This window comes from Cupressus sempervirens, chromosome 7 (genome assembly GCF_028749045.1).
Source record: "Cupressus sempervirens isolate cs-2001-9-10 chromosome 7, ASM2874904v1, whole genome shotgun sequence".
Classification (NCBI taxonomy): domain Eukaryota; kingdom Viridiplantae; phylum Streptophyta; class Pinopsida; order Cupressales; family Cupressaceae; genus Cupressus; species Cupressus sempervirens.
Genome location: NC_143124.1, coordinates 750,569,081 through 750,591,708, shown reverse-complemented (window position 1 = coordinate 750,591,708; position 22,628 = coordinate 750,569,081). Strand labels below are relative to the sequence as shown.

Genomic DNA, 22,628 nt, shown 5'->3' with positions numbered 1-22,628 from the left:
CATTTATAATTAGAGGATTAAAATGTTTATAATTAAAGGACCTTTTCCTCATTTTCCATATTTTGGTCTCAATTTGTGTTGCAAAATCATTTATGAGTTTTACAACTCAATCTCCCTACCATAGTTACAAGAAGCCTTATAACTGACAGCTTTTCTCGCATTCTCCATTTTTTGGTTTCACTTTGTGTTGTAAAATCACTTATGAGTTTTACAACTCAAACTATCTACTCTAATAACATAGTTAAGCCTGATAACTATTCGAACTAGAACATACTTCTCACATGACACTTTCACTACTAGGATACATAATTATTATTAGTTAGATTTTTTGTTTTATTTATTTTTCAAATGGGAGCACTTACCCGAATGTTTTTAGGCACTTTGATTTGCAATATCATTTTTCAAAAACATTCATACATGGGTAATGAAATTTTTAGTCATGAATTTTGAAATATCGACTTTCCTCTATGCCAACATTGACTATATTTGTTTTATTTATGATTCCCAAGTGTCGACATTGACTATATTTAAGATTTTGCTTATTTAAGAGTTTTTATTCACAATTTAAATACTATCAAGACTAAGGTTGTCTATGTGGTATGGAATACCGAAGTAAAGTTTTCACTGTAGCAAATCCATAAATAGCCACCTAAAGAATTTTCTTACTTTTCCTATTTTTTTTCTAGGTTTTACCAGGGAAGTTATCTCACTTTATGATCTCTTTCCTAACTTATTTTACTTTAATATTTAAATGGATTTTGACACATTTAACCTAATAATTACAATTCTGTGTTATTTTTAAAAAAATCTATTACTTGGTGTATATTAGAGATTTCTGGTATTAATCATACATTTGATTGTTTGATTGAAATAAACTACAAATATTTTGTAGAATTAATATTTTCAAATTTTGCAGTTAACTAAACTCAAAATTTTAAAAATAAAAACATTTATAATTAAAAGACCTTTTCCTCATTCTCCATATTTTGGTCTCAGTTTGTGTTATAAAATCATTTATAAGTTCTACAACTCAACCTCTCTACTTTAATAACATACTTACAAGGAACCTTATACCCACAACTTTTCCCTCATTCTCCATATTTTGGTTTCAGTTTGTGTTGTAAAATCATTTATGAGTTTTACAACTCAAACTCTCTACTCTAATAACATAGTTAGAAGAAGCCTTATAACACAAGCAACAACTGCTACTCAAACTAGAACATACTTCTCAGATGACACTTTCACTACGAGGATACATAATTATTATGAGTATAAGTTAGAATTTTTGTTTGTTTTATTTTTTAAATGGGAGCACTTGCCTGAATGTTTTTCAGGCACTTTTGATTTACAATATCATTTTTCAAAAACATTCATCAAGAGTAATGAATTTTTTAATAATGAATTTTGAAATATTAACTTTCCTTGTCTGTAGCTCGGAAGTGCTCTTAACCCAAGAGTAAAATGTATCGCATATACTACATAAAATGGCTGGATATCATTACTTATTACGTTTTACTGTGTGCACTTTGAATGAGACTATATTACATTTAAGTAAAAGAATCATAACAATACACCAAATGAAGCATGAATGATTCTACATTACTATAAACAAATGTAATCCATCTAAGTTAGTCGCTTGATGTCACTGAGAGTGCAACTTGTAAATCATTTGACGTTCCACATGTATACATCATATGAGTTTGTAAACCTCTACTCGTGCTTTCCAAACTCTCGCCTCCTCCATAATGTCTATAACCTGTACTGTCATAGAGTGAGAAAACCACTTCCCGTGATTGAGGCTCATGCCCGTTAAGGAAGTTTCCCATACTCAATACTTTCCTCCATGACTGGCTAGGAGTAGGAGGAGAAAAAATAGCTGCCACAGAATCTCTTTCATACATTCTTACAAACTGCTCAATGCGGAACTCCTGAAAATGAAAAACAATCAATCACTCCAAATGCACCATAAATTCTCTAGCACATCTAATATGTTCAACCATTAGCATCTTAAGAGTCACACGAAAGAACATTAGTGTTTGTCCAAATGGTACCTCATCAAGATCATTCACAGGGTACTGGTTTTTGTCCACTGAGTGCTTAAAGTGATCATTAAAGATGGTTGTCGCAAGGCGGGGAACGCAGGATAATTTTTGATGAAGTGATGCTGCAAAAATCAGTAATCTTTCTGTTTGTTCAAAAACAGAACATAGTCGTCGCAGATCACCATGTAAATCTTCAAGGTCTTCAAATATTTGCCCATCTAACAAACACACACTGCGGAAATAAAGCTTCTTGAAGCAGCAACAAATAAGAACTGTGCAAAAGCTTTAAATGTTGAGAAATAGATGCATGAATGATCATATGGAAAAAAGTATGGAGTTGAGTCGTGTCCAGCTTTCAGACTAGAAGTTTGACATTGTAACAATAGAAGACATGTATTGTTGTAATGCCCTCCGTTAACATCCTACATATCTTTTATCTTCATTATTTAGTCATTAACCCTACAAGCATATAGGTGCATTCCCATCCACAAATACATTATCTCCGTTCAACTGAACTAAATACAAATGGCAACCCATACATCCGAAGAGCTGCACGATTCTATAAATATAATAAATGTTCCATAATCCTAACTTCAAATGGTAGCAAAAATCTCTTAGAAGTTATCCAAATTGTCCGGGCTGAAAGTATTCTGCTAGTAAAGTGAAGAAAGACGAGGCATTCATGATATGAACTATCTATTAGTGTGAATTCTGAAATATCAAAGCTTGCCAGGAGACTGGTACTAATATGGGAGATTGGTACAGGAATCAACACATCATTTTTTGAAGAATAAGTACTCGGAGTCGCAAATTTTTATATAATCTATTAATTTTCTAACAGTAAAACTTAAATTTAAGTATCAAAACCAGAATTGCATATGCTGTTAATTACCAAATTCAGAGATGTCTCCCGGATAGGAGATGCATCTCAGTCCTAGGGGATGCCTCCTTGAAACTTTTTGAAATATCGTAAGTTATTCCATTTAGTGTATAATATCTAAATGTGACCTTTCACATGTGTGTGTGTCTATGGCAAAAAACAAGCATTTTTTAATCTCATTAATTACAACACAGGACCAGGAGAATTCAACAACCCAATAGGAAGTAGAGGCAAATGAGGTAGATGATGATTCATCATAAACAGGATTGGTTTGCATTAGTTTGGAACTTTGGTGGAACTAAACCTTGAGGAGACCAACCGAACTAGCAATGAGGAGTTTGGCATGAACTTTTGGAATGTTTACGAGGCTTGGACCATTGGCAAATTGTATTTGAATTTTGAATGTAATCATCATTTTGACCACGACATATTGAAATTTGGATCTTGCATTGTTTGATGCAATGTGTTTAGTATTAGCATAGTTTGAAAGCTCACATGGAATCACGCAGACTCGGAATGAATCACAAATAATTTGATACACAATGAGTCAGTAAGACTTGTGAGTCAAGTCTAGACTTCAAAAATCAACCGAATTGCCCAATTTTTACCAAAAATGCTGCCACATCTTTATGTCAGACTTGCAATGTTTTGCCTCAAACTAGACTGCGGCAAAAACATAAAAATACATGCACTCATTCTTTTTTTCAGTTTTTAACTTCCAAGCAGCCGAGTAATAAATTCACAACCAGGCACCAAAGTGACCTAAGAGAAAGGTTTAAAACGCTTTTTGAAGATGAAATTGAAGATTCAAACAAGTCAGACTTTCTGCCCTGGATGTACCCTTACATTTAATCTGGGATCTCACTTAATATGTTGCAATCTGTTTTGATTTTTGTGCACTGTTTTTTATCATTTCATACAAAACTGGTTTTTTCTCCGTAAATCTGTGATTTAAAGGCAATTATGTTAATGTTGTGGGGCATCTAAATCCATACAGATCAGGTGCAGTTCAAAAAATGTCCTTTATTGGGCACACGTGAGAACAGAATCCACATCATTCTAACACCTTATGGTATTAAATTCAATACCAAGTGCGACAATATGCAATACCAGGTAGGGGTGTGGCATATTATACAACTTCAAAATCCATCAAAGATTAGGGGTTTGCTTCAGACGTTGGAATTGATTAATCTACATAAAGAAGATGAGTCGTTCAACTTTGACAACACTGATGATGAGGCCCAGGCTTGCAGGGGAATGCTTGATTTCAAATAAGCAGCACAAGAAGAAGATCAATTAGCTTCAATGGACATGCTAGCATCATTATCATTTGAGACTGCCTTAATGTTTCAAACTTTCACGGAATAATTTGATTTGAAACATGATTACACTAATTTGTTCTTATGACCATGAATATGATCCTATGAGAACTCAATACTAACACTAAGCCTAATCTTGAAGAATCTAACAGCCTATTAGTTCACACGCTTTCCTAGATTTTCCACTGTTCACTATAGAGTTTAGTCATAGATCTCAAATCATAGTTATGTTATTTTAGGAGCATAAATTTAATGTGTCATATACCATATCTCACTACTTAATTAATGATATGATATGATATGATAGATTTTAATGACGTCCACGAGACTAAAGTAGTCTATGGGACCCATGCAATCGCCCTCCCGAGTCAGGAGCCAAACTAGTCAGTTGCAAAGTTTTGGTTAACTTGTCTCTTCTTCTCTGAATTTTGATAATCAACTCCGCTGTTCTCTTCACTTGATCTTCCTCAAATAAATAGTTGAAGTCCTTGTTCTGCAAAATTTTTGTATAATCAGATCTGATGTCGTTGTAAGCCAAGCATTCCATGACAAAGTGTTGCTCTGTCTCCACTGTTCCCATATTGCAAAATAAACATGTTCTGTCTGCCCACTCTTCCTTTGGAACTTGCCATCTACCAGTTTCACATCGCAGCTGATGTGAACTAGTTCTAATTTGTGCCATCAACATTTTTGCTTTCCAGTTAATAGGTGCCCTTATATAGGCCTTTTCATCATAACTAGAAGTGGGATTAAATTCTTTAATGTAATAAGATTTTTTCCTCCCTATGTGTCTTGTCCACAGAATATTGCGAAATTTTTCATTGACAAACTTTTTTATTTCTTTAATGTTATCCGGGCAAGCTTGGATGTTGATATCCCATTTTTGCATCCATTTGTCATTTTGTTTCATCCATGTGCTTTTCCGCCTCACAAGTTTTTAAAGAATTGAGCACGCTGCATTATAAGTTATAAACCATTTTATAATGATCATTCTTGATTAGTTCACGTCAACCTTTAGATCATTTAATAACCGACAAATACAAACGAAACATAAGTCTATACCCTAACTACAGAAAAATTAGGAACAGAAAATACTGACCTTGGAAAGGTTTCAAATAGGAAGCAATGGTCAGGTACAATTGTTCTACCCTTAATAACATCTGTTTCAACCTACCAAAGTCTGTCTGATTCAACGTATCTGCAGCAGCTCTGAAAGCAGTGCAAATCATCTGGCCAAGTAGTTGATGAGGTCTTAATGTTTCCAGATAGTGTAAGACCTGATTTCAAGGGGGAACCACAAAATTAGCATGCTTATATAAACAACACCAAAATAAATATAAAAGATCCCAGAAAACTGCCTACAAAAGCCATATACTATTTCGAAATGCACAGGATAAAATTCTGCACATACTGATCTATCTACAAAAAGACATTGAGACAGGGGGCACTCCTTAAGAAGTTAAATGGGTATCACTGTCAGTTTAAAACCTGTCTTGACTAAAGCATCATTTACATTGGGTTCGTGTGAAGTACAATATGAAGCTCAGTTTCAACTATGAATATAACAATAGCACCAAACATAAATTCCGGTAATGGTACGAGGGGAGAAATTTTTCTTTTATGGATGAGCACAATTTACAGATAATATATATTTCTTTCTTTGGCTTCTGGATTCTATTATGTAGAAAAAAATCATATTTCATCAGGATGTTAGAGAGCCAAAGGCAATCCATCCACAGAAAAGCATTCACAACTGGGAACATGAATCACTTCAGGATCCAGTATTTCTTTTTGCATCACAAAATATAACTGTATTATACTAGCTCAAGAGTGGTCCAGGGCTCAGGACAGGGAGGAAAGATTTATTTTCACAAGTTTTGCAACACTGATTGTGAATTATGTGCAAGAAACATCCATCCAATTTCCAGGCATGGAAGTAATTGATCCCTGTAAAAATGATTTGCAAGGTACGGGATCGATTGGACCACGTGGTGATGGAATGCAAGTTATCGGTTACGAAGAAATATGCAAAATGCTAAGACAAGAATAAAATAGTAATATTGCTATCAGGATTTAACTGTGTAGTTTTTGAGTGATGAGAATAGGTATCTCTAGTGATGATTTAATCAGGTTTGGTGATAATTTTATTTCATATGTGGTCCATGATTTTATTTTTATATAACAAAGAATCTTAAGTGAGAATTAAAATATTTCGCTTATGTTATTTAAATATTGTATAGTTAAGTCATTTCAGGTCTCATCTACATAAAGTTATTTTGAAAAGGAAGACTCCTAGGATTAGAGAGCCATAAGGTGTTTTAATCAAAAAATTAAAAATACAGGTTCAAGTTAGCATACAACATAGGGTGACACAGTGATTTTGAAAATTAAACTAAAAGTTGCACAATCCTGATTAGGGCATTAAGTTTGAGTTTAAAAAAAGGCGTTTGGAGCCTTTTCTCATTCATTCAGGTTGTTCATTGTTGGAGTTTTGGTTGTAGATAATTGGAAGCTTTCTTCTGGGTGTGAGGACAAACCCCCTCGCAGAGTACAACTTCCACACCATTGAAAGATACAGTCTGGGAGATATGAGGTGCTTGTCATACAATTAACATCACACAGGTCTATCAAAATAATTGTTCCATCATTAGTAGGGTGGTTGTGGATTTGTTGAAGCTGTTTGGACAGGTTTTGAAGGGTTTGATCAGACCTATGTGGTGGATAGGAGTTGCAGACAGTTACTATCATTCCATGATATTGGGCACTCAAAGTTGACGATGTGGAGCCCAATCTGGACATTTGCAGGTCTGTTTCATTACAGCAGTGGGTACAAGTCATCAACTTTTTCTGAGTATGTTTGACTTAGATATGTAGGGGTATTTAATGATCTTGATTGCTATTGTATTGAAGAAAACACCATTAATTTAACGAGCATCTAAATCTGGAAATTTTTGCTATTATACTCCATGATGTCTACATTGTTTCAGAATTTCTATTTTCTAGAATTCGTTTATGTTTCATGTTTAAAAGAACAAAAAATCATAGTATTTTTTAATTAGAAAGAACAAAGGGCAGCATACTACAGTGGTATCGAAGCATAGTTATTCCTGCCATCCAGTGGGTTAATGAGTTCATATCAGCATCAGTGAAAGAAAATGAAGATACCAAGAAAAAAGTATTGAAACAGGAAGAATGTTTTTGGAAACATTGGCTTTTGGATACAAAAGAACAACACTCCAAGAACCATGAGCTACATTACTGGATTCGCACCCTGCACCCTCAAACCAGGTCCAGGTGCAAACTGAGTTTGGATTCACAGACTGGTCCATGTTTGTTTCATCCAGGGCCTGTGTTTCAACCTGTGGGCCCGTCTGGATCCACACCACCTAGACGAATCCTGTGTGGACCTGGGGGAATCCTGTGTGGATCCGCATGAACCCCCAGGAACCCACGGCCCAAAGTGAAATTAAGTGGGCCCAAACTCACTTTGAAATGGTTTTTTATTATTATTCTTTATCCAGATTTTTTTGACAATCCATTTGACGATTGATCAATGATTGACACTTACATGATCAAGTAATTCAATGTGATGATTTTCTTCAGAATCATGAGCATAGATAAATGATAAGGATTTAAATTTTTATTGTTAATCTTTGAGTCTTGATATTTGGCATTGATCAATGATCAAACATCATAGATTCATACTATGAAATGATTTAGTTTTACATTTATGTATATTTCTCTCTTTTTTTTGTATATAAAATGCACATATATATACACACGTACGAACCCATACGAACCATAATAAGAAAAAATTCACGAATCCACGAACTGAGTTCTTCTATCCAAATCCGTCCCCAAACCTAAACCAGTAACTTAGATTCTATGCGTTCATCACATTTAGAGGACATACGTGAAAAAGGTTAAAGAGGTATCAAGGACCAAGAACCAGATTGGACAACACTCCTTTTGCACACTTTTCTTTAAAGCCATGAGCAAAGCAATCAGTGTATGGCACAGTTAGTTGATGCTGTAGGCTAGATATGGGTAAACAATCTGGTAAATAATGTGCAGAGAAATAGAGAGGATCAACCCAAAGCTGCAAGTCAGTACCATGGAGCAGCTTTGGCTAGACTTCTTATGCCTGTTTGGCCACCCTGAGTGGAACCAATAGAAGGGAATGATCTTACAATTGTTGAATTACAACAGAAGCTTATATAGGATTGGATTGCTGCCAGGCCATATTTCAGCGTAATATATCTCTACCAGTATGGACGTTAGGATGAGACATATGCCTAACAGGGGCAATAGAGAACAACCCAATGAACTGCCCAGGAAGGCTGGAAAAAGTAGCCTACCCTGTTTTGATGGATCTAGTAAGACTTTAGCAAGAGCATGGATTCAAAAAGAGAACACGTATCTCACTCTCAGCCCTATGACTGAACAAGAGTCTATAAAATATGTTGCTTTGCATATGGTTGAAGTTGTTTACAAATGGTGGCATCATGCTATGATCACCATGAATCATGCAGAGATCACATCCTATGCAGTGTTCACTGATAGATTAGTTGAAAGACTTGACCAGATTCCAGAATGATCCAAAGCCACTTTTTAAGATATTAGCACAGCTGAAACAATGGGACTCAATAGATGTATAGGTTAATGATTTCCAGACATTACCAGTCTTGGTGATGAATATTTTGAGAGGAGACATACTATTTACAAATGGGTTACAGGAACCTCTGAGGGAATAGATTAAGGCATTCAATCCTCCTACCCTACGAGAAGCAATTAAAAAGGCTAGAGATATGAGGCAACCTCCAGGAGAAAATTTCACCCCAAGGATTTCCTACAAACAAAGGACAAAGACAAAAAGAATTTTCAAAAGGAATCATATTGGGAACAAGGTGATTCGAAGGACTCGGACAGTGAACAACTGAATGATCTCAGGAGGAAATTGTGTTCTCATTTTAGGGAACCAATAGATCCTTTACAGACCTGTACCATGAAGCAAAAGGCACAGCAATGAGAGTATTTTTCTGCTCATGAATCGGCATCAGAAAAATCAGACCAGTCATCTAATTCAGAGAATGGTGAAGCGGAAAACATTCCAGATGAAGAGCACTAGGAGCTCCTTCCTTGGCTCACCTGTGCACAAAAGGCAATTACTTTCAAGGTGAGCGTCATTATACTGGGACAGCAAGAAGTTGCTTCGATTGACACAAGCAACACATAATTTCACTAATGAGAAGGTAGTGGCCAGAAGAGAGCTGCAAATAAAAAAGCATGAGATCTTTAAGGTAATGGTAGGTGACAAGTCTAAAATCCCTTGTACTAGCAAAATTTCAAATCTAACTATGCAGTTTGGCGATTATGAACTGCAAGATGAGTTTTTACTGGTGGATATGGGTGATAATCTTAGTTGGCAGTTCGTGAAATGAATCTGATTCGGGCACATGAATCTGATCAGTGGATTCGGGATTTTTTTTTCCCAATTATGATTTGTGGAGGCTTCGTGTATATATCCATGTGTATATATATACACATACATACTAAAAAAACAGAGAAATATACATAATTTTAAAACTAAATCATTTCATAGTATGAATCTATGATTCTAGCATGCATCTATGAATCTAGTATACTTGATAAGTGATCTGTTTTCACGATTATAAAGAAAATTAACACATTCACATTGAATTACTGAATTACAAAATGAAATTATGAAAATTCAAAATATAAATCATTAAACTTAAAGTTTGTAACATGATTCACTCATAAAAGAATCAAGAATCAAGAATCAAGTTTTTGATTCCAATCATCAAATGGATTTTCAAGAAAATTCGCATCAGAGGGGTACTGATGAGCTGCAAGTGCCATATCTACATCACCAAAAGAACCCAAACAGCTCCACTAGTACTAGAGGGGATTGTGAACTCATAATCCTCCTCCTCAGCATGCACATCAGCCAAAGCGGATCTAGCGAGATCCCGGATGGTCATATCTAAATGAGTCTTGGGTGCTACATCCCAAAGCTTTTCGGGCCCCTTCTTGTACTTAGGATCCTTCTGTGACAACAAATGCAAATTGTTGTAAATGAACACAAGGTCTGCTTTTTTTTGCAGCCAACCGGTTGTGTGTTTGACCGAGTGGATAAAGGAATAAGTACTCCAATACTGCTCAACTACAGAAGAGTTAGCAACCTAGAGAGAAATTAAAATAATATCAATAGTAAATACAACAATCAATATAAATTCAAGGAATTGAGAGCATTAACTTTAAGTTCAAGAAATTAACTTTAAGTGTTAAATTTTACAAACTTACTTTGGATAAGGTCTTTATGGCAAGAGGTTGGAGGTATGTGAAGTCCTGCCCACAAAGGTGTTACAAGTTAGGGTTTTCATTGCACTAAACGATCAACCTGTCAATGCTCGATACAACCACTAGACTTATAGAACACAGGAGGCAGTTAAGCCATGTCACGAATCCTGAAGGGGAACGTTGGCAGTTAGTCCAACAATCCCCCCTTAGCATTTCCCGAGGAGATTTGAACTTGTGACCAAACTCTAATACCACTTGTTACAAGCTAGGGTTGTCATTGCACCAAACGATCGACTTGTCAATGCTCGATACAACCACTAGACTTATAGAACACAGAAGGCAATTAAGCCAAGTCACGAATCCTTAAGGGGAACGTTGGTGGTTAGTCCAACAAAAGGTACCACCATTTAATGGCATCCATCATGCTTCGGTCTACTATAGCAAGAGGGTGGAAATCATTTCCTGAGATGAAGGCGGAAAATTAATTCCTCGCCATCACCCCAATTTTTGGGTCTTGGAAGATTTTAGCTAGTGCCCTCTTTTACCCATTTGCAACCTTTGCATCTCTAGATGGTGCCACTCTATTTGGAAGGCGAAGTACATCTGCACTTAGTACCTGGGGATAACATAATACAATTGAACATTATCAAATATCAATAGCACAAACATTGGATAACATAAGCGCTACAGTACCTTGAAGATAGAGCATATACGAGGAGGTGCAAAGGTGTGGTCATCTTGTTCCATTGATGATGAACAATTGCTTCCACCCTCTTTGTAAAAGTTGTCCTAAGGATCATCCTCCCTCCTCTGTATGACCTAGGATATGAGACGTGAATATTAATTATAATTATAGATTATGTCAATTTAAACTTTAGAATCTAGATATCTCTCAAATACACGATTGTAAAAGAATGTAAAACTTACCACTTTAATCTTTTCCAACATAGTGTCCATGGAATCATAAATATCCCCAAGGCGCGCTGTCTGCAAAGCGAAGCATTGCCATGATTGGATCGGTGAATTTCAACACATAAGTCACAAGACCCCACCAATCCTCATCTAGTATCATTCTTCTCACATTTTGGGGCTACTAACCATCTGTTTCAATGTTTCATGTACCTTCACAAGTCGTCTCAAGACGATTGTGTGAGAGGCAAAGCGGATTTCAGCAACCTAAGAACATGTTAAACTCAAGATAGTAATACATTTAAAACATGTTAAATGTAAACAACAACAACAACAAAAAATATTATGTAATCCAATAATATATATAAATTAAATTTTAAATTTACAAATTTACCTTTAATAATTCCAAGTCCGAGAAACTCCTAAAAATTGCCTATGACATGTGATTTGTGACAAACATTTGAATCTCTTCAACCTCATGTATATTTTTCACCCAATCTATTTGGGTGCCAATTGATTTCATCGCCAAATAGAGAGAGTGGACAGTGCATGGTGTCCAAAAGATATAGTCATATCTAGACTCTATCAATAACCCTACAACCCTGCATACTTCCACGTTGTTTGTGACCACTTGGACAACATTATCAGGACCCACGGACTCTATGACATCAATGAGAATGCGGGAAATAAATTTTGAATCTTTCTCTTGTCGTTCACAATCAATTGCTTTCAAGAACATTGCCCCCTTAGTGCCTAGAACAATAAAATTGATTAATGGACAATTTTTACAATCTTTCTACCTATTCGAAATGATAGACACACCCGATTGAACCCAAGAATCTCTTATTGGTTAAAGTTCAGCCTCTACATTTTTCCTCTCATCATGTAATATGGTATTGTACAACTTTTCATAACCAAGTGCTTTGTAACCATAGGGTGCTTCATTTATTGCTTGCATAATCTCCCTTCAATAAGGTGATCTCACTAAATTGAATGAAACACCATTTGCAATTAAACAACGTCCAACTTTGTGATCAGCATTGTCTCTCAATTCATTTGGAATGCCCTATCTAGTGGGCCTCTCTTGCAGGTGAGTGAAAATGGGTCTGCAGCTTCATCATTTGTAGATGGCATAGGCAAAAATGGATGTGTTCTTGTGCTTGTTTGCTTGGATGCTGGTGTTGGTGTATTTTATTTTTGGAAGCACTATGTTTTCCTTTTGCAATTGCTCTATCAGCATCTTCTTGCTCTTTTGCTAACGCTGCTATTTGTGCAATTGGTAAACCTTTCTTATCTCCCCTACTACCCTCACACATGTTAATTCCTTCCCCCGCAAATCCCAAAAAATGTAGTTTAACTTGGGAATAGGAGCTTCTATATTTTACATTGCAATAATTACATTTGCATATGTATGACCCACCCCAAGACATTGTGTGATTCTTGTTGTGTGTCTTCCTAAAGGAGACCGCTTATCAATTTTGAATTTTGGTGATCCGGCCCCACCCATTGACCTTGACTACTCATTGTTCTGTTCTTGCAATCTAGAAAAAAAATTAAAGAAAAGCATGCTTCAACACTACACAAAAACTTGGAAATTTGAAAAACTAGAACTAACTAAATAATCTATGAAAGAACTAAAGAAAATTGTTGAAATGCATAACTTAATCACTTCTTGCAAGGTATATGCAGATCCACAACCGATCTCCTTTGAATCCAAGCGCTTTACCTCAAATTAGCAACTATAAGAGAGCAAAATAGAGAGCAAATGAGCTTACATCATGAAAAAGGGGGTATTTTTAGGGTTTGAAGCAAAAAAAAACATTAAAAAATGCATTTGGGCCCACCATTTTTAATTTTTTTGTCTTCCATTGCCGCAGATCCGCACTAGACACTCAAGTTGCGGCTTGGATCCAAGCAGGATCCTCAATTCTTCTTGTGGATCTATCAAAATCCGCAGGCTGCAAATCTTGACGGATCCACAGGAAGAATCGAGGATCCTGCCTCAATCTAGATCCGGATCAAAATCGGATCCAGATCCAGATCGAATTCAAATCCAGATCCGAATCCGACCTATATGTCACAAATCTAGCAACTAAGGTGATAATGATATTATACTTGGCATGGTTTGGAAGATGTCCCTTGTGGAGTTCTCTTTCAACCTACAAAGGATGGAAGTGATGTTTGAACATCAAGGGAGAAAGGTGATACTCAAAAGACATTCCAATAATGTCACTCAAGACAATAGGGAGGTTGATTAGACATTGTTAGATTGAGAGGGTAGAAAAGTGTCTTATCATGCCTAAGGTTTTAGAGATACTAAACTAGAAAAAGCATAGTTACCACCCAAATATTGAATTAATGTCATTCGAGCATACCATGGTTTTTTAAAGTATTCCCCTTGGAGTTCTACCTAACAGGGGTATGGAGCATGCCACTGAGTTAAAAGAGGGAACCAAACATGTAATTACAACTCCTTGTTGAAATGCTAAGAGGCACGAAGATGTAATAAAAAAAGCCAATTAAGAAATTACTCGAGATGTCATACATAAGACCCAACAAGAGTCTCTTTGCATCAGCATTAGTCATGGTTAAAAAGGAAGGTACAATTAGGGTGCATTGATAGGGCCCTAAACAAGAAAACAATCAAGAACAAGTACCCAATCCCCATGACAATGAGTTGATTGATGGGTTATATTGAGCCCAATATTTATCTAAGATAGATTTGAGATGAGGATACCATCAACTTTAGATGAGACATAAGGATATCGATAAAAGTCTTCAAGTGCCATTTTGGATATTTTGAGTTTAAATTGATGCCCTTTGGATTGTCAAATACTCCAACTACTTTTTAGGGTCACATGAAACAACAATTCAAAAAGCAGTTGAGAAAATTTGTTTTAATATTTCCCAATGGCATTTTGATTCGCAATAAGACATGGGAGGAAGACATGCAACATTGGATTAGGCATTGAGCATTTTAGAAATTGAATCTCTTTATGCTAAGGAGTTGAAGTATGATTTCCTGATAATAAAGCTCCTTTACCTTGGTCAAATCATTAGAACAAGGGGAGTTATTGTAGATGCAGAGAAGGCTATTATGAAATGGCCTACTGCTACCAATCCCACACAACTCAAAGGATTCCTTAGACTTTGTAGGTTCAATAGAATGTTCATTTAGGGGTTTTCTCAGGTAGTTGCACCGCTCATCGATTTGACTAAAAAGAGAGATATTGTGTGGTTTGATTCAGCACAAAAGTGTTTTTAGCCCTTCAAATAGGTGATGTCTACATGTCTAGTATCAGATACCAAACTTCTCCAAAACTTTGAAGTTTGAGTGTGATGCTTCAAGTGGAAGTATAGGAGCATTGTTGATGCAACATAAACATCACGTCGCATTTGAGAGTGCAAAGTTAAGAGGTGTAGAAAGAAGTTATTATTATGATAATTGATAGTTTCTATTATCTCTATTTAGCATCTAATGCTAATCTATTGTAATCTTCTATAAATATTAGAATGTTTCTAATATTCAATTTTCTATTTCTAGAATAGAATGTTTCTGTTCTTTATGATTGTTTCTTAAGGAAACATCGTTCAGTCTCTTGTATAAATAGATATCTTGATCACTGTTAATAACAAGCAAATATTTTCCAATTACCTCATAATATGCTATCAGAGCCAATACTCTAAAAGAATTAAAAAATAATTATAATTTCTTGGTAGAAATTATCTGCCTTTTATTTTCAAAATTATTTACATGCATATTTGCTTCCAAATCTCTCTACAATCCGACTAGGGTTTCCGTTCTGAGAGATTTGAATCCGTCGACTTCTAGTTCGATTCTGCAACCCATTTCTGTCCAAATCCATCTATTTTTTCTGCACATTTTTGCCATTTTTTGTGGTTTTTTTGCAGCTGGGCCATTTTTGTTCAAAACCCTAATTTTTTGCACCAAATAAAAAAATTACAGATTCTTGGTAGGTTTTTTGAGATCTCAACTAGGTTGTCATTTGTTTTTTGAGAGACCAACAACATATTCTTTCTGGATTTTTTGAGCTCTCTTTTGGGTCACCCTTTAAATTTTTTGGGTCTACTTTTTTAAGGTTGCATGTACTTGCATGTTGTTTGCATGTGTTGCTTTACCATGCAAAGTCTCGTGTTTTTGAAATATCAAACCTGACAATGTTCCTATATGTGCATTTGATAATGTTTCAAAGAAAACTTTAGGCACCATTGCTTTACCTATTAAAGTAGGTTTGGTTATTCTAAATACTCCTATTCATGTTATGCCTGGACCTCTTAATTATAACCCTCTTTTGGGTAGACCTTGCTTACATGTTATGCATGCTATTCCTTCAACTCTTCATTAAAAAGTCAAGTTTATCTATAATAATGTGATGTCCACTCTTCATGCCGATACTAAACCAAATAGTTGTCTAAATGTTGAGGAGAGACAAGCTTGAGAATCTAATGATGACCCTCCTACAAGTTTTCTTTTCAAAGATGATTAGGGATCCTTAGATTTCACACCAAACTTTATTGGGGAGTATAAAGTTAATGACCTCTCATTCATGAAATATGCCACAACTCCTCTTTCTAATGACTTTGTTGCTACTTCCCCTCATGACAAATATATCCAACCTAGTGATATGGATTCTTGTTTTGGTCCTGGTTATCATAGATTCATTGAGCATGGCTCTGAGTAAACAACAAGAAAATCATATGCCTTTAGGCAATGGGGAGAATGGGTACTCTATCCACACCATTGTCAATCATGAATTAGGATGTGTGCAACAAAGTGTCAAATCCTATCCTCTCCTTCATCACATATCTTCTATTAATCAAGAAATTATTTTACCCAAACTTCTTCACACTATGGTGATTCCTAGGCCTAAATGTAGAAAAAAACATAGTCAACAACTTGTGAATCTTCCATTTTGCATGTATGATCGTAATCATGACCACTCTACTAATGACTGTCAAGCTTTACATTACAAGAATCAATAACTCATTAATAATGAGGTTATTCACATATCTCCTTATGATGAGCTCTATTTTAATCTTAATTTCTTCAAATAACATCTAAGTCCCTATCATGTTGCTCCATGCCATGAAATATTGTTGGCTTTCCTCTTGGGGGCTCATTGTCACACATGGTTCACTTTGTGAGTAGCATAATAGGTCCTCTCTTGCCTCGTTCATGCACTTAGGGGGCAAGGGAATCATATCCCTCTGTCTCATTTTCTCAAGGATCCATTATTCCTTTGGGGTGTGTTATTTGTTTATCATGTGGCATCCAATCTTACATTATTTGCAATTGGATTTTCATGGTAGATAGATCCCACGCCTGGGAGCCTCATAATAGTGTATTCTCCTTTTCAAGGATTTCCTTTTTCACTTCTTATAGGGTATCTTGTTGCTTTCTTCCCTTCCATGGCCTTGTAGGAGTTGTGACCTCTTTGGCTCATACTGGGTGTTGCTTGTGGATACTATCTTGATGTTGAAATTGCTTTATTCTTCTTCATCATTTCCTTAAGATGTTAAAATAAGAAATTATCCTTCCATCTTAAGTGGGGGCACACGCAGTCCCCTTATTTCATACGTTTTTGTTTATTTCAAGCGCAACATATAGAGCACACTAGCATAACACAATTTGCTAGGGCTAGTTACTCTTCCTTTTTTATACACGTCTTGGATTGGTTGACTAGCATCCTACCACATACACAAACCATTCTCATGGTATAGGTGTATTATATCATGGAGGTATAAAGCCACCACAAGGTGCAAAATTTGTGGGATTGACTATCGGAACTCAAACCCGCTAGACCATTCAATCCTCCCCCTTTTTCTTTGTAGGATTAACTATCGGAGAGACAAACTTGGTAGACCATTTGATCCTCCCCCTTTTTGTTTTCATGGGATTAACTATCGGATACAAATACCTGCTAGACTATTCAATTCTATCCCTTTTGTGTGGCTCACAATATGGAACACAAACCTTATTGGGAGAGTTGATCAAAACCCCTTTTGTATCTCTTTCTTGCCAATGACATCTCTCTTATTATGATTTTGGATATAATGAAAACTCGAGTCCTTGGTAATTTCTTCGTCTCCTTAGTCATGATGTGATCATTTTTTTTCTTTTGATCTACTTTACTGTGAGTTTGAGGCAACTCATAGCACCCATCCCATAGCGACTTCATGTACATGGATGGACATATGCTTAATGTGCTCTTTCTCCTATTTCTTCCCACTTTTCCCAATTCTACTTGTATTCTCTGAGACCTCCAAGATCTCTTCCCTAGCCCATCCCTAGGATAGGTCGACCTAGTCAACCTATTTTGGAGTAGATCGACCTAGATCAACCTATTCCAAGGAGGCCTCGGGGCCTGGGGTGCCTCAGGGTTTCCAATTATTTTCTTTTGATCTCTAGTCGGCCTTCTTTGTTTACTCGCCCAGAAACTAGTATAAAAGGAAGCTTGGGCTCTTCATTTTGACACAATACATTCATCCATCAGTCCATAAGCAATCCACATGCATTCAAGGTTTCAAGGGTCCTTTGTGAACATTTCCTCTTATCTTGCATTTTGTTGGCCATCAAGGGAGGAGATCTACATTGAGGCATTCATCATCCTCTTCATTAATGCAAATACACATTCATGGCTCATGATGTGGTTTTGGTAGATCCATTGCAATTGTGGAGATATCTTACATCCTACATAGCGAATTCAACATCTAAAATACACAAGCAATGCAAATCCTTATTGATAAGGGTTTCTACAAGAAAGGTGAATACTTATATTTATCTTGTTTACTTTACATTTCAATTTCAATTTCAAGGTTGATTCAGCAATCTAGGGCTTGACCATGGCAAGCCCTCATCCACCCAAAAGGAAAAATAGATTTACTATGTGCAGAAGTAAGTTAGTGAAAGTGTGGTTGCAGATCTGGAAAGAACTCCCCAAAAGCTTTTTGAAAAAGTCAAGTCAACCTAGTTACGAGGTCCCAAGACCATGACGACTTCATGGAACATCTGAACAATTTTCCTCTAGGTCGACCTCTTCCTAGAGCCTCAATAGGATAAACAGAATCTGAGTTTTTTTGTGTTATTTGGGGATCCCTGGATGGAATTTCAAAATCAAGCCCAATTCCACACTTTTGGAGCAAAAAGGCACTTTCCTCTACACATTTCAAGGTGAGTACTCTATCATTTATTTCAATTTTCAGTGTAAACATAATTGCATATCTTAATTGGGTCGATTGCATACATTTAGCATTTAAATTTATATTCTATTTCATACTTGGACAATTAATTCAATTGCACAATCACATTCACATATCAGACATGGGAAAAAGAGCATTTCCTTGCATTGCTATCCTCTTCACAATTCTAATTCAGTATTGGCATCCCTTCCTCTATTTGGGTCTTGCTAATCTCATTTGAATACAAAAAGGGGATTGTGTCGGGAAATTCTCTCTCCCCACACGCATTTCAATGTTTTACTGTGAAAAGTAGAGACTTCTACCCTATTAAGCCTCTTCCATTTTTCACGAAAACACCATTACATAACGTTTTGTCTTCCGTGATTTTCTTTTAGGTTTTTGTCTTAAGTGCAAGCTATTGCAATTGCATCAACATATTTGATCACATTTAAAGAAGCATTTGTATTATCAAGGTATGGTATACATCATTTCTTAGATGTAGCTTCTACTATATGTTAGCACAATGTAATTTCTTTCATTTCATTCAAAGTTGATACTAAACAGCAGTTTGACTAAGGCATACCCATTTATCCAACCTTCTTCCCAATTCTTTTTTGTGTAGGAAAGGTGACGTGGTTGTCTATACTTTTCCACGAAGATTGAGATCTAATGGAGCAACCCGGAAAGTTTCAAGTAAAAACACTAAGAACATGATGGAAATTGTTTTATTCCATGTATTTTCTCCTCAAGTTGATTCCACTGGTTGGTTTTGTTCTTTAGATCTCATTTCAAGTCATTTTTGGTTTCTCAAAGTTATTTATTAGTCTGTAATTTCCCAATTTGTCTATATTGCATATTGACCGGCTAGCCTTCCACATTGCATTATCATATTCACTTTCCCTATCCCTTTTCACATCTTACATGTATAGTGAAGGATCAATATCCCATTTAGGGCTTAGGACAATTGGAACATCTTCCTTAATCTACCCCTTTTCATTGCTTCCCTTTCCTAGTGTACAATTGGTCAAACAGTCATTCAAAATAATCCAATTACGGTAAGGCTTCCAAACCTAACCCTGCAATTTATATATAAAGATTATTGTGCATATGTTGGAAATACTCTAGGGATGCTTTTTTTATCCCAAATCTTGAGCATATGTTTACACATTTTACCATTACTAGAACTTTAGTTCGAGTTGACTTTATTAAAAAAATGCCAAAAAAATAAAATAAGTAAATAAATAAATATATATATATATATATATATATATATATATATATATATATATATATATATATATATATATATATATATATATATATATATATATAAGTGACAAACAAGATTAGAAAATGGAGGTTTACTAGCAATAGCTTCCCCAGTAGGCACAAGGTCACTGCTTCCAGTCTCCCTCCTAGCCAAATGGTACCAAGCGGTATGTTACACTAGCACCACCAATCATGTTGAAAAAGTTTAACTCAATCACTATATGTTAAAGGATAGATTATAAAGGCATCTCCTCATATGTAGACCATACTTTACTACCAGCCATTTAGCCTGGAATTACCCTATGATTTCTCACTTTCCTCCTTAGCAAAGGTTGACCACTAGGTGTGTTATAGCTAACCACCATCATAAAGAAATTGGCAATGAGAAGGGTGCTTGTAATGAGGCTTCTAAAGGTTGTTCTTCCTTTGAATCTCCTAGACATTGTTCCACTATAGATCCCTTTGCTTCACCCAAGGCTCCAACTTTTGAGGCTAATGACTCACCTCTGGTCCATGGTAAGGCATCTCCTTTAGGAGATTTTGGTGATCCTTTTCTAGCAAACAGGTTGGTGTGTTCTCCTCCAATAAGCTCAATGTGCAGAAATAGAATAACAAAAGACGCAAATATTTATCTTAGTGAAACCCTCTCGCTCGAGGCAAAAACCTAACCACACCCATAAATAGTTCCTTTATTGAATGCTCCAAACTACATACAAAGCTTCACAAGCTTAGTTCAATACACTACAAGCTTAATGAACTCCATTGATTCTCAATATAGCTAACCACTACTAGGTGTGTTATAGCTAACCACCATCATAAAGAAATTGGCAATGAGAAGGGTGCTTGTAATGAGGCTTCTAAAGGTTGTTCTTCCTTTGAATCTCCTAGACATTGTTCCACGATAGATCCCTTTGCTTCACCCAAGGCTCCAACTTTTGAGGCTAATGACTCACCTCTGGTCCATGGTAAGGCATCTCCTTTAGGAGATTTTGGTGATCCTTTTCTAGCAAACAGGTTGGTGTGTTCTCCTCCAATAAGCTCAATGTGCAGAAATAGAATAACAGAAGATGCAAATATTTATCTTAGTGAAACCCTCCCGCTCGAGGCAACAACCTAACCACACCCATAAATAGTTCCTTTATTGAATGCTCCAAACTACATACAAAGCTTCACAAGCTTAGTTCAATACACTACAAGCTTAATGAACTCCATTGATTCTCAATATGTGAGTGATCAAAACACAAAATAATAGCATACAAAATATATAAAAGATAATTGAATCAAGAACAACATAAACGTCTCATCCAGATACAATGATAGACTCAAAGATATCTATTTAAGATGTAAATAATTTTTAACCTTCTACCAGACCAAAATGAGAGTGATTACACATCTTCACAATACTTAGAATGTAAGCACAATATACTTGTATCTGTCTAACAAAAACTAAGATTATCAGAACTAAAAAGGTATACACTCTCTCTCCCCAAAGGCAACTACAAAAGAGATATATTCACAAACCATACATTAAATATCAAAAGCGTCTCTTTAGCAGTGAATACAAAACACTCAAAAGATTGTCATTACACATAATATGAATTGACACTTGAATAAATGAAAACCAATGGAACATAAGGATATTGTAGAGCTTCTATAAATGTTGGGGTGGGATGCATAAATGCCAAGTTATAAACAAAATCTTTCCCATAGATTTAGCCAAATGATAGTCACTAGAGACGGAGAATATGACAAGGAGATTATATAGCAGAGAATTCTCAAAATAGCACATCAAAATTCAAGAGGCCACTTGACAGAATTAGAATCAAAGGAAATTATCATAGGTAAATGAATAACTCTCTCGTAGCTATAAAACTTCAACACTCTCTCTTAGCAAGAGAGAGACTATTTAATTCATAGTCTATCTCATCCTGACAAACACAATGAAGCTACAACAAAATAAATGTCAATAACAAAAATCGCATCACAGATTTTCTCAACATAATATTGTCCTCTTAGTATGACATTCACCATGGCTACTCATAGAAGGTGAATAATTAAAAATGCTACATCATAGAGTTTCTTTCATGACATCCACCATGCCTTCTCGCAGAGGGTGGATCCACCATACCTACTCACAAAGGGTGGAACGAGGGCTTTCACCTCACACTTCTCCCAGAGAAGAATGCATCTACACCATGCCTACTAGCAAAGGGTGGAACAAGAGCTTCCACCTCAGACTTCTCCCAGAGAAGAAGGCATCTCCACCATACCTACTTGTAGAAGGTAGAACGAGAGCTTTCACCTCAGACTTCTCCTAGAGAAGAATGCATTTCGACCATACCTACTTAGAGAGAGTGGAACAATCAATTTCACCTCCAACTTCTCTCGCCAAAAACTCATTAACAAGGGATTACACCTTGAACTCATTAGTGCATATAAAGATCGTTTGAATGCACCTCGAATATTACAATAAATTGATTGACTCCAATGTTTGACCAAGCAAGGAGATTTTGCATTCTCCCTCTACCACACCTCCTCCTTAATATCATTTCTTCTTCTTTTAAGAAACTAATCATAATGACAACCCGTAAAAGATCTTCCTCTTTAATGTATGTATTACCAATTCAGTTAACGAACATTTTCTTTAAAGAACATCTTTCGAAAATAGACTGAGATAATTGGAATAAG

At 35.9% G+C, this 22,628-nt stretch overlaps 1 protein-coding gene across 3 annotated transcripts in view; it reads right to left on the bottom strand.

Moving 5' to 3' along the window:
* Positions 1–1,375: 1,375 nt before the first annotated feature.
* The window catches only part of LOC149549441 (Rab3 GTPase-activating protein catalytic protein), a 238,579-nt gene continuing 217,326 nt past the window's right edge, over positions 1,376–22,628 (bottom strand). For 2 of the 3 annotated variants that reach the window (XM_089792818.1, XM_089792819.1), the window contains exons 20-22: positions 5,341–5,518; positions 2,052–2,260; positions 1,376–1,928 (exon numbers count right to left, since the gene is read on the bottom strand). In XM_089792818.1, coding sequence (XP_089648944.1) covers positions 1,629–1,928; positions 2,052–2,260; positions 5,341–5,518 — 687 coding nt within the window. In that variant the 3' untranslated portion in view covers positions 1,376–1,628. Of the gene's footprint in view, positions 1,929–2,051; positions 2,275–5,340; positions 5,519–22,628 lie in introns of all 3 variants that reach the window. The other variant, XR_016354087.1, reaches the window with a different exon arrangement.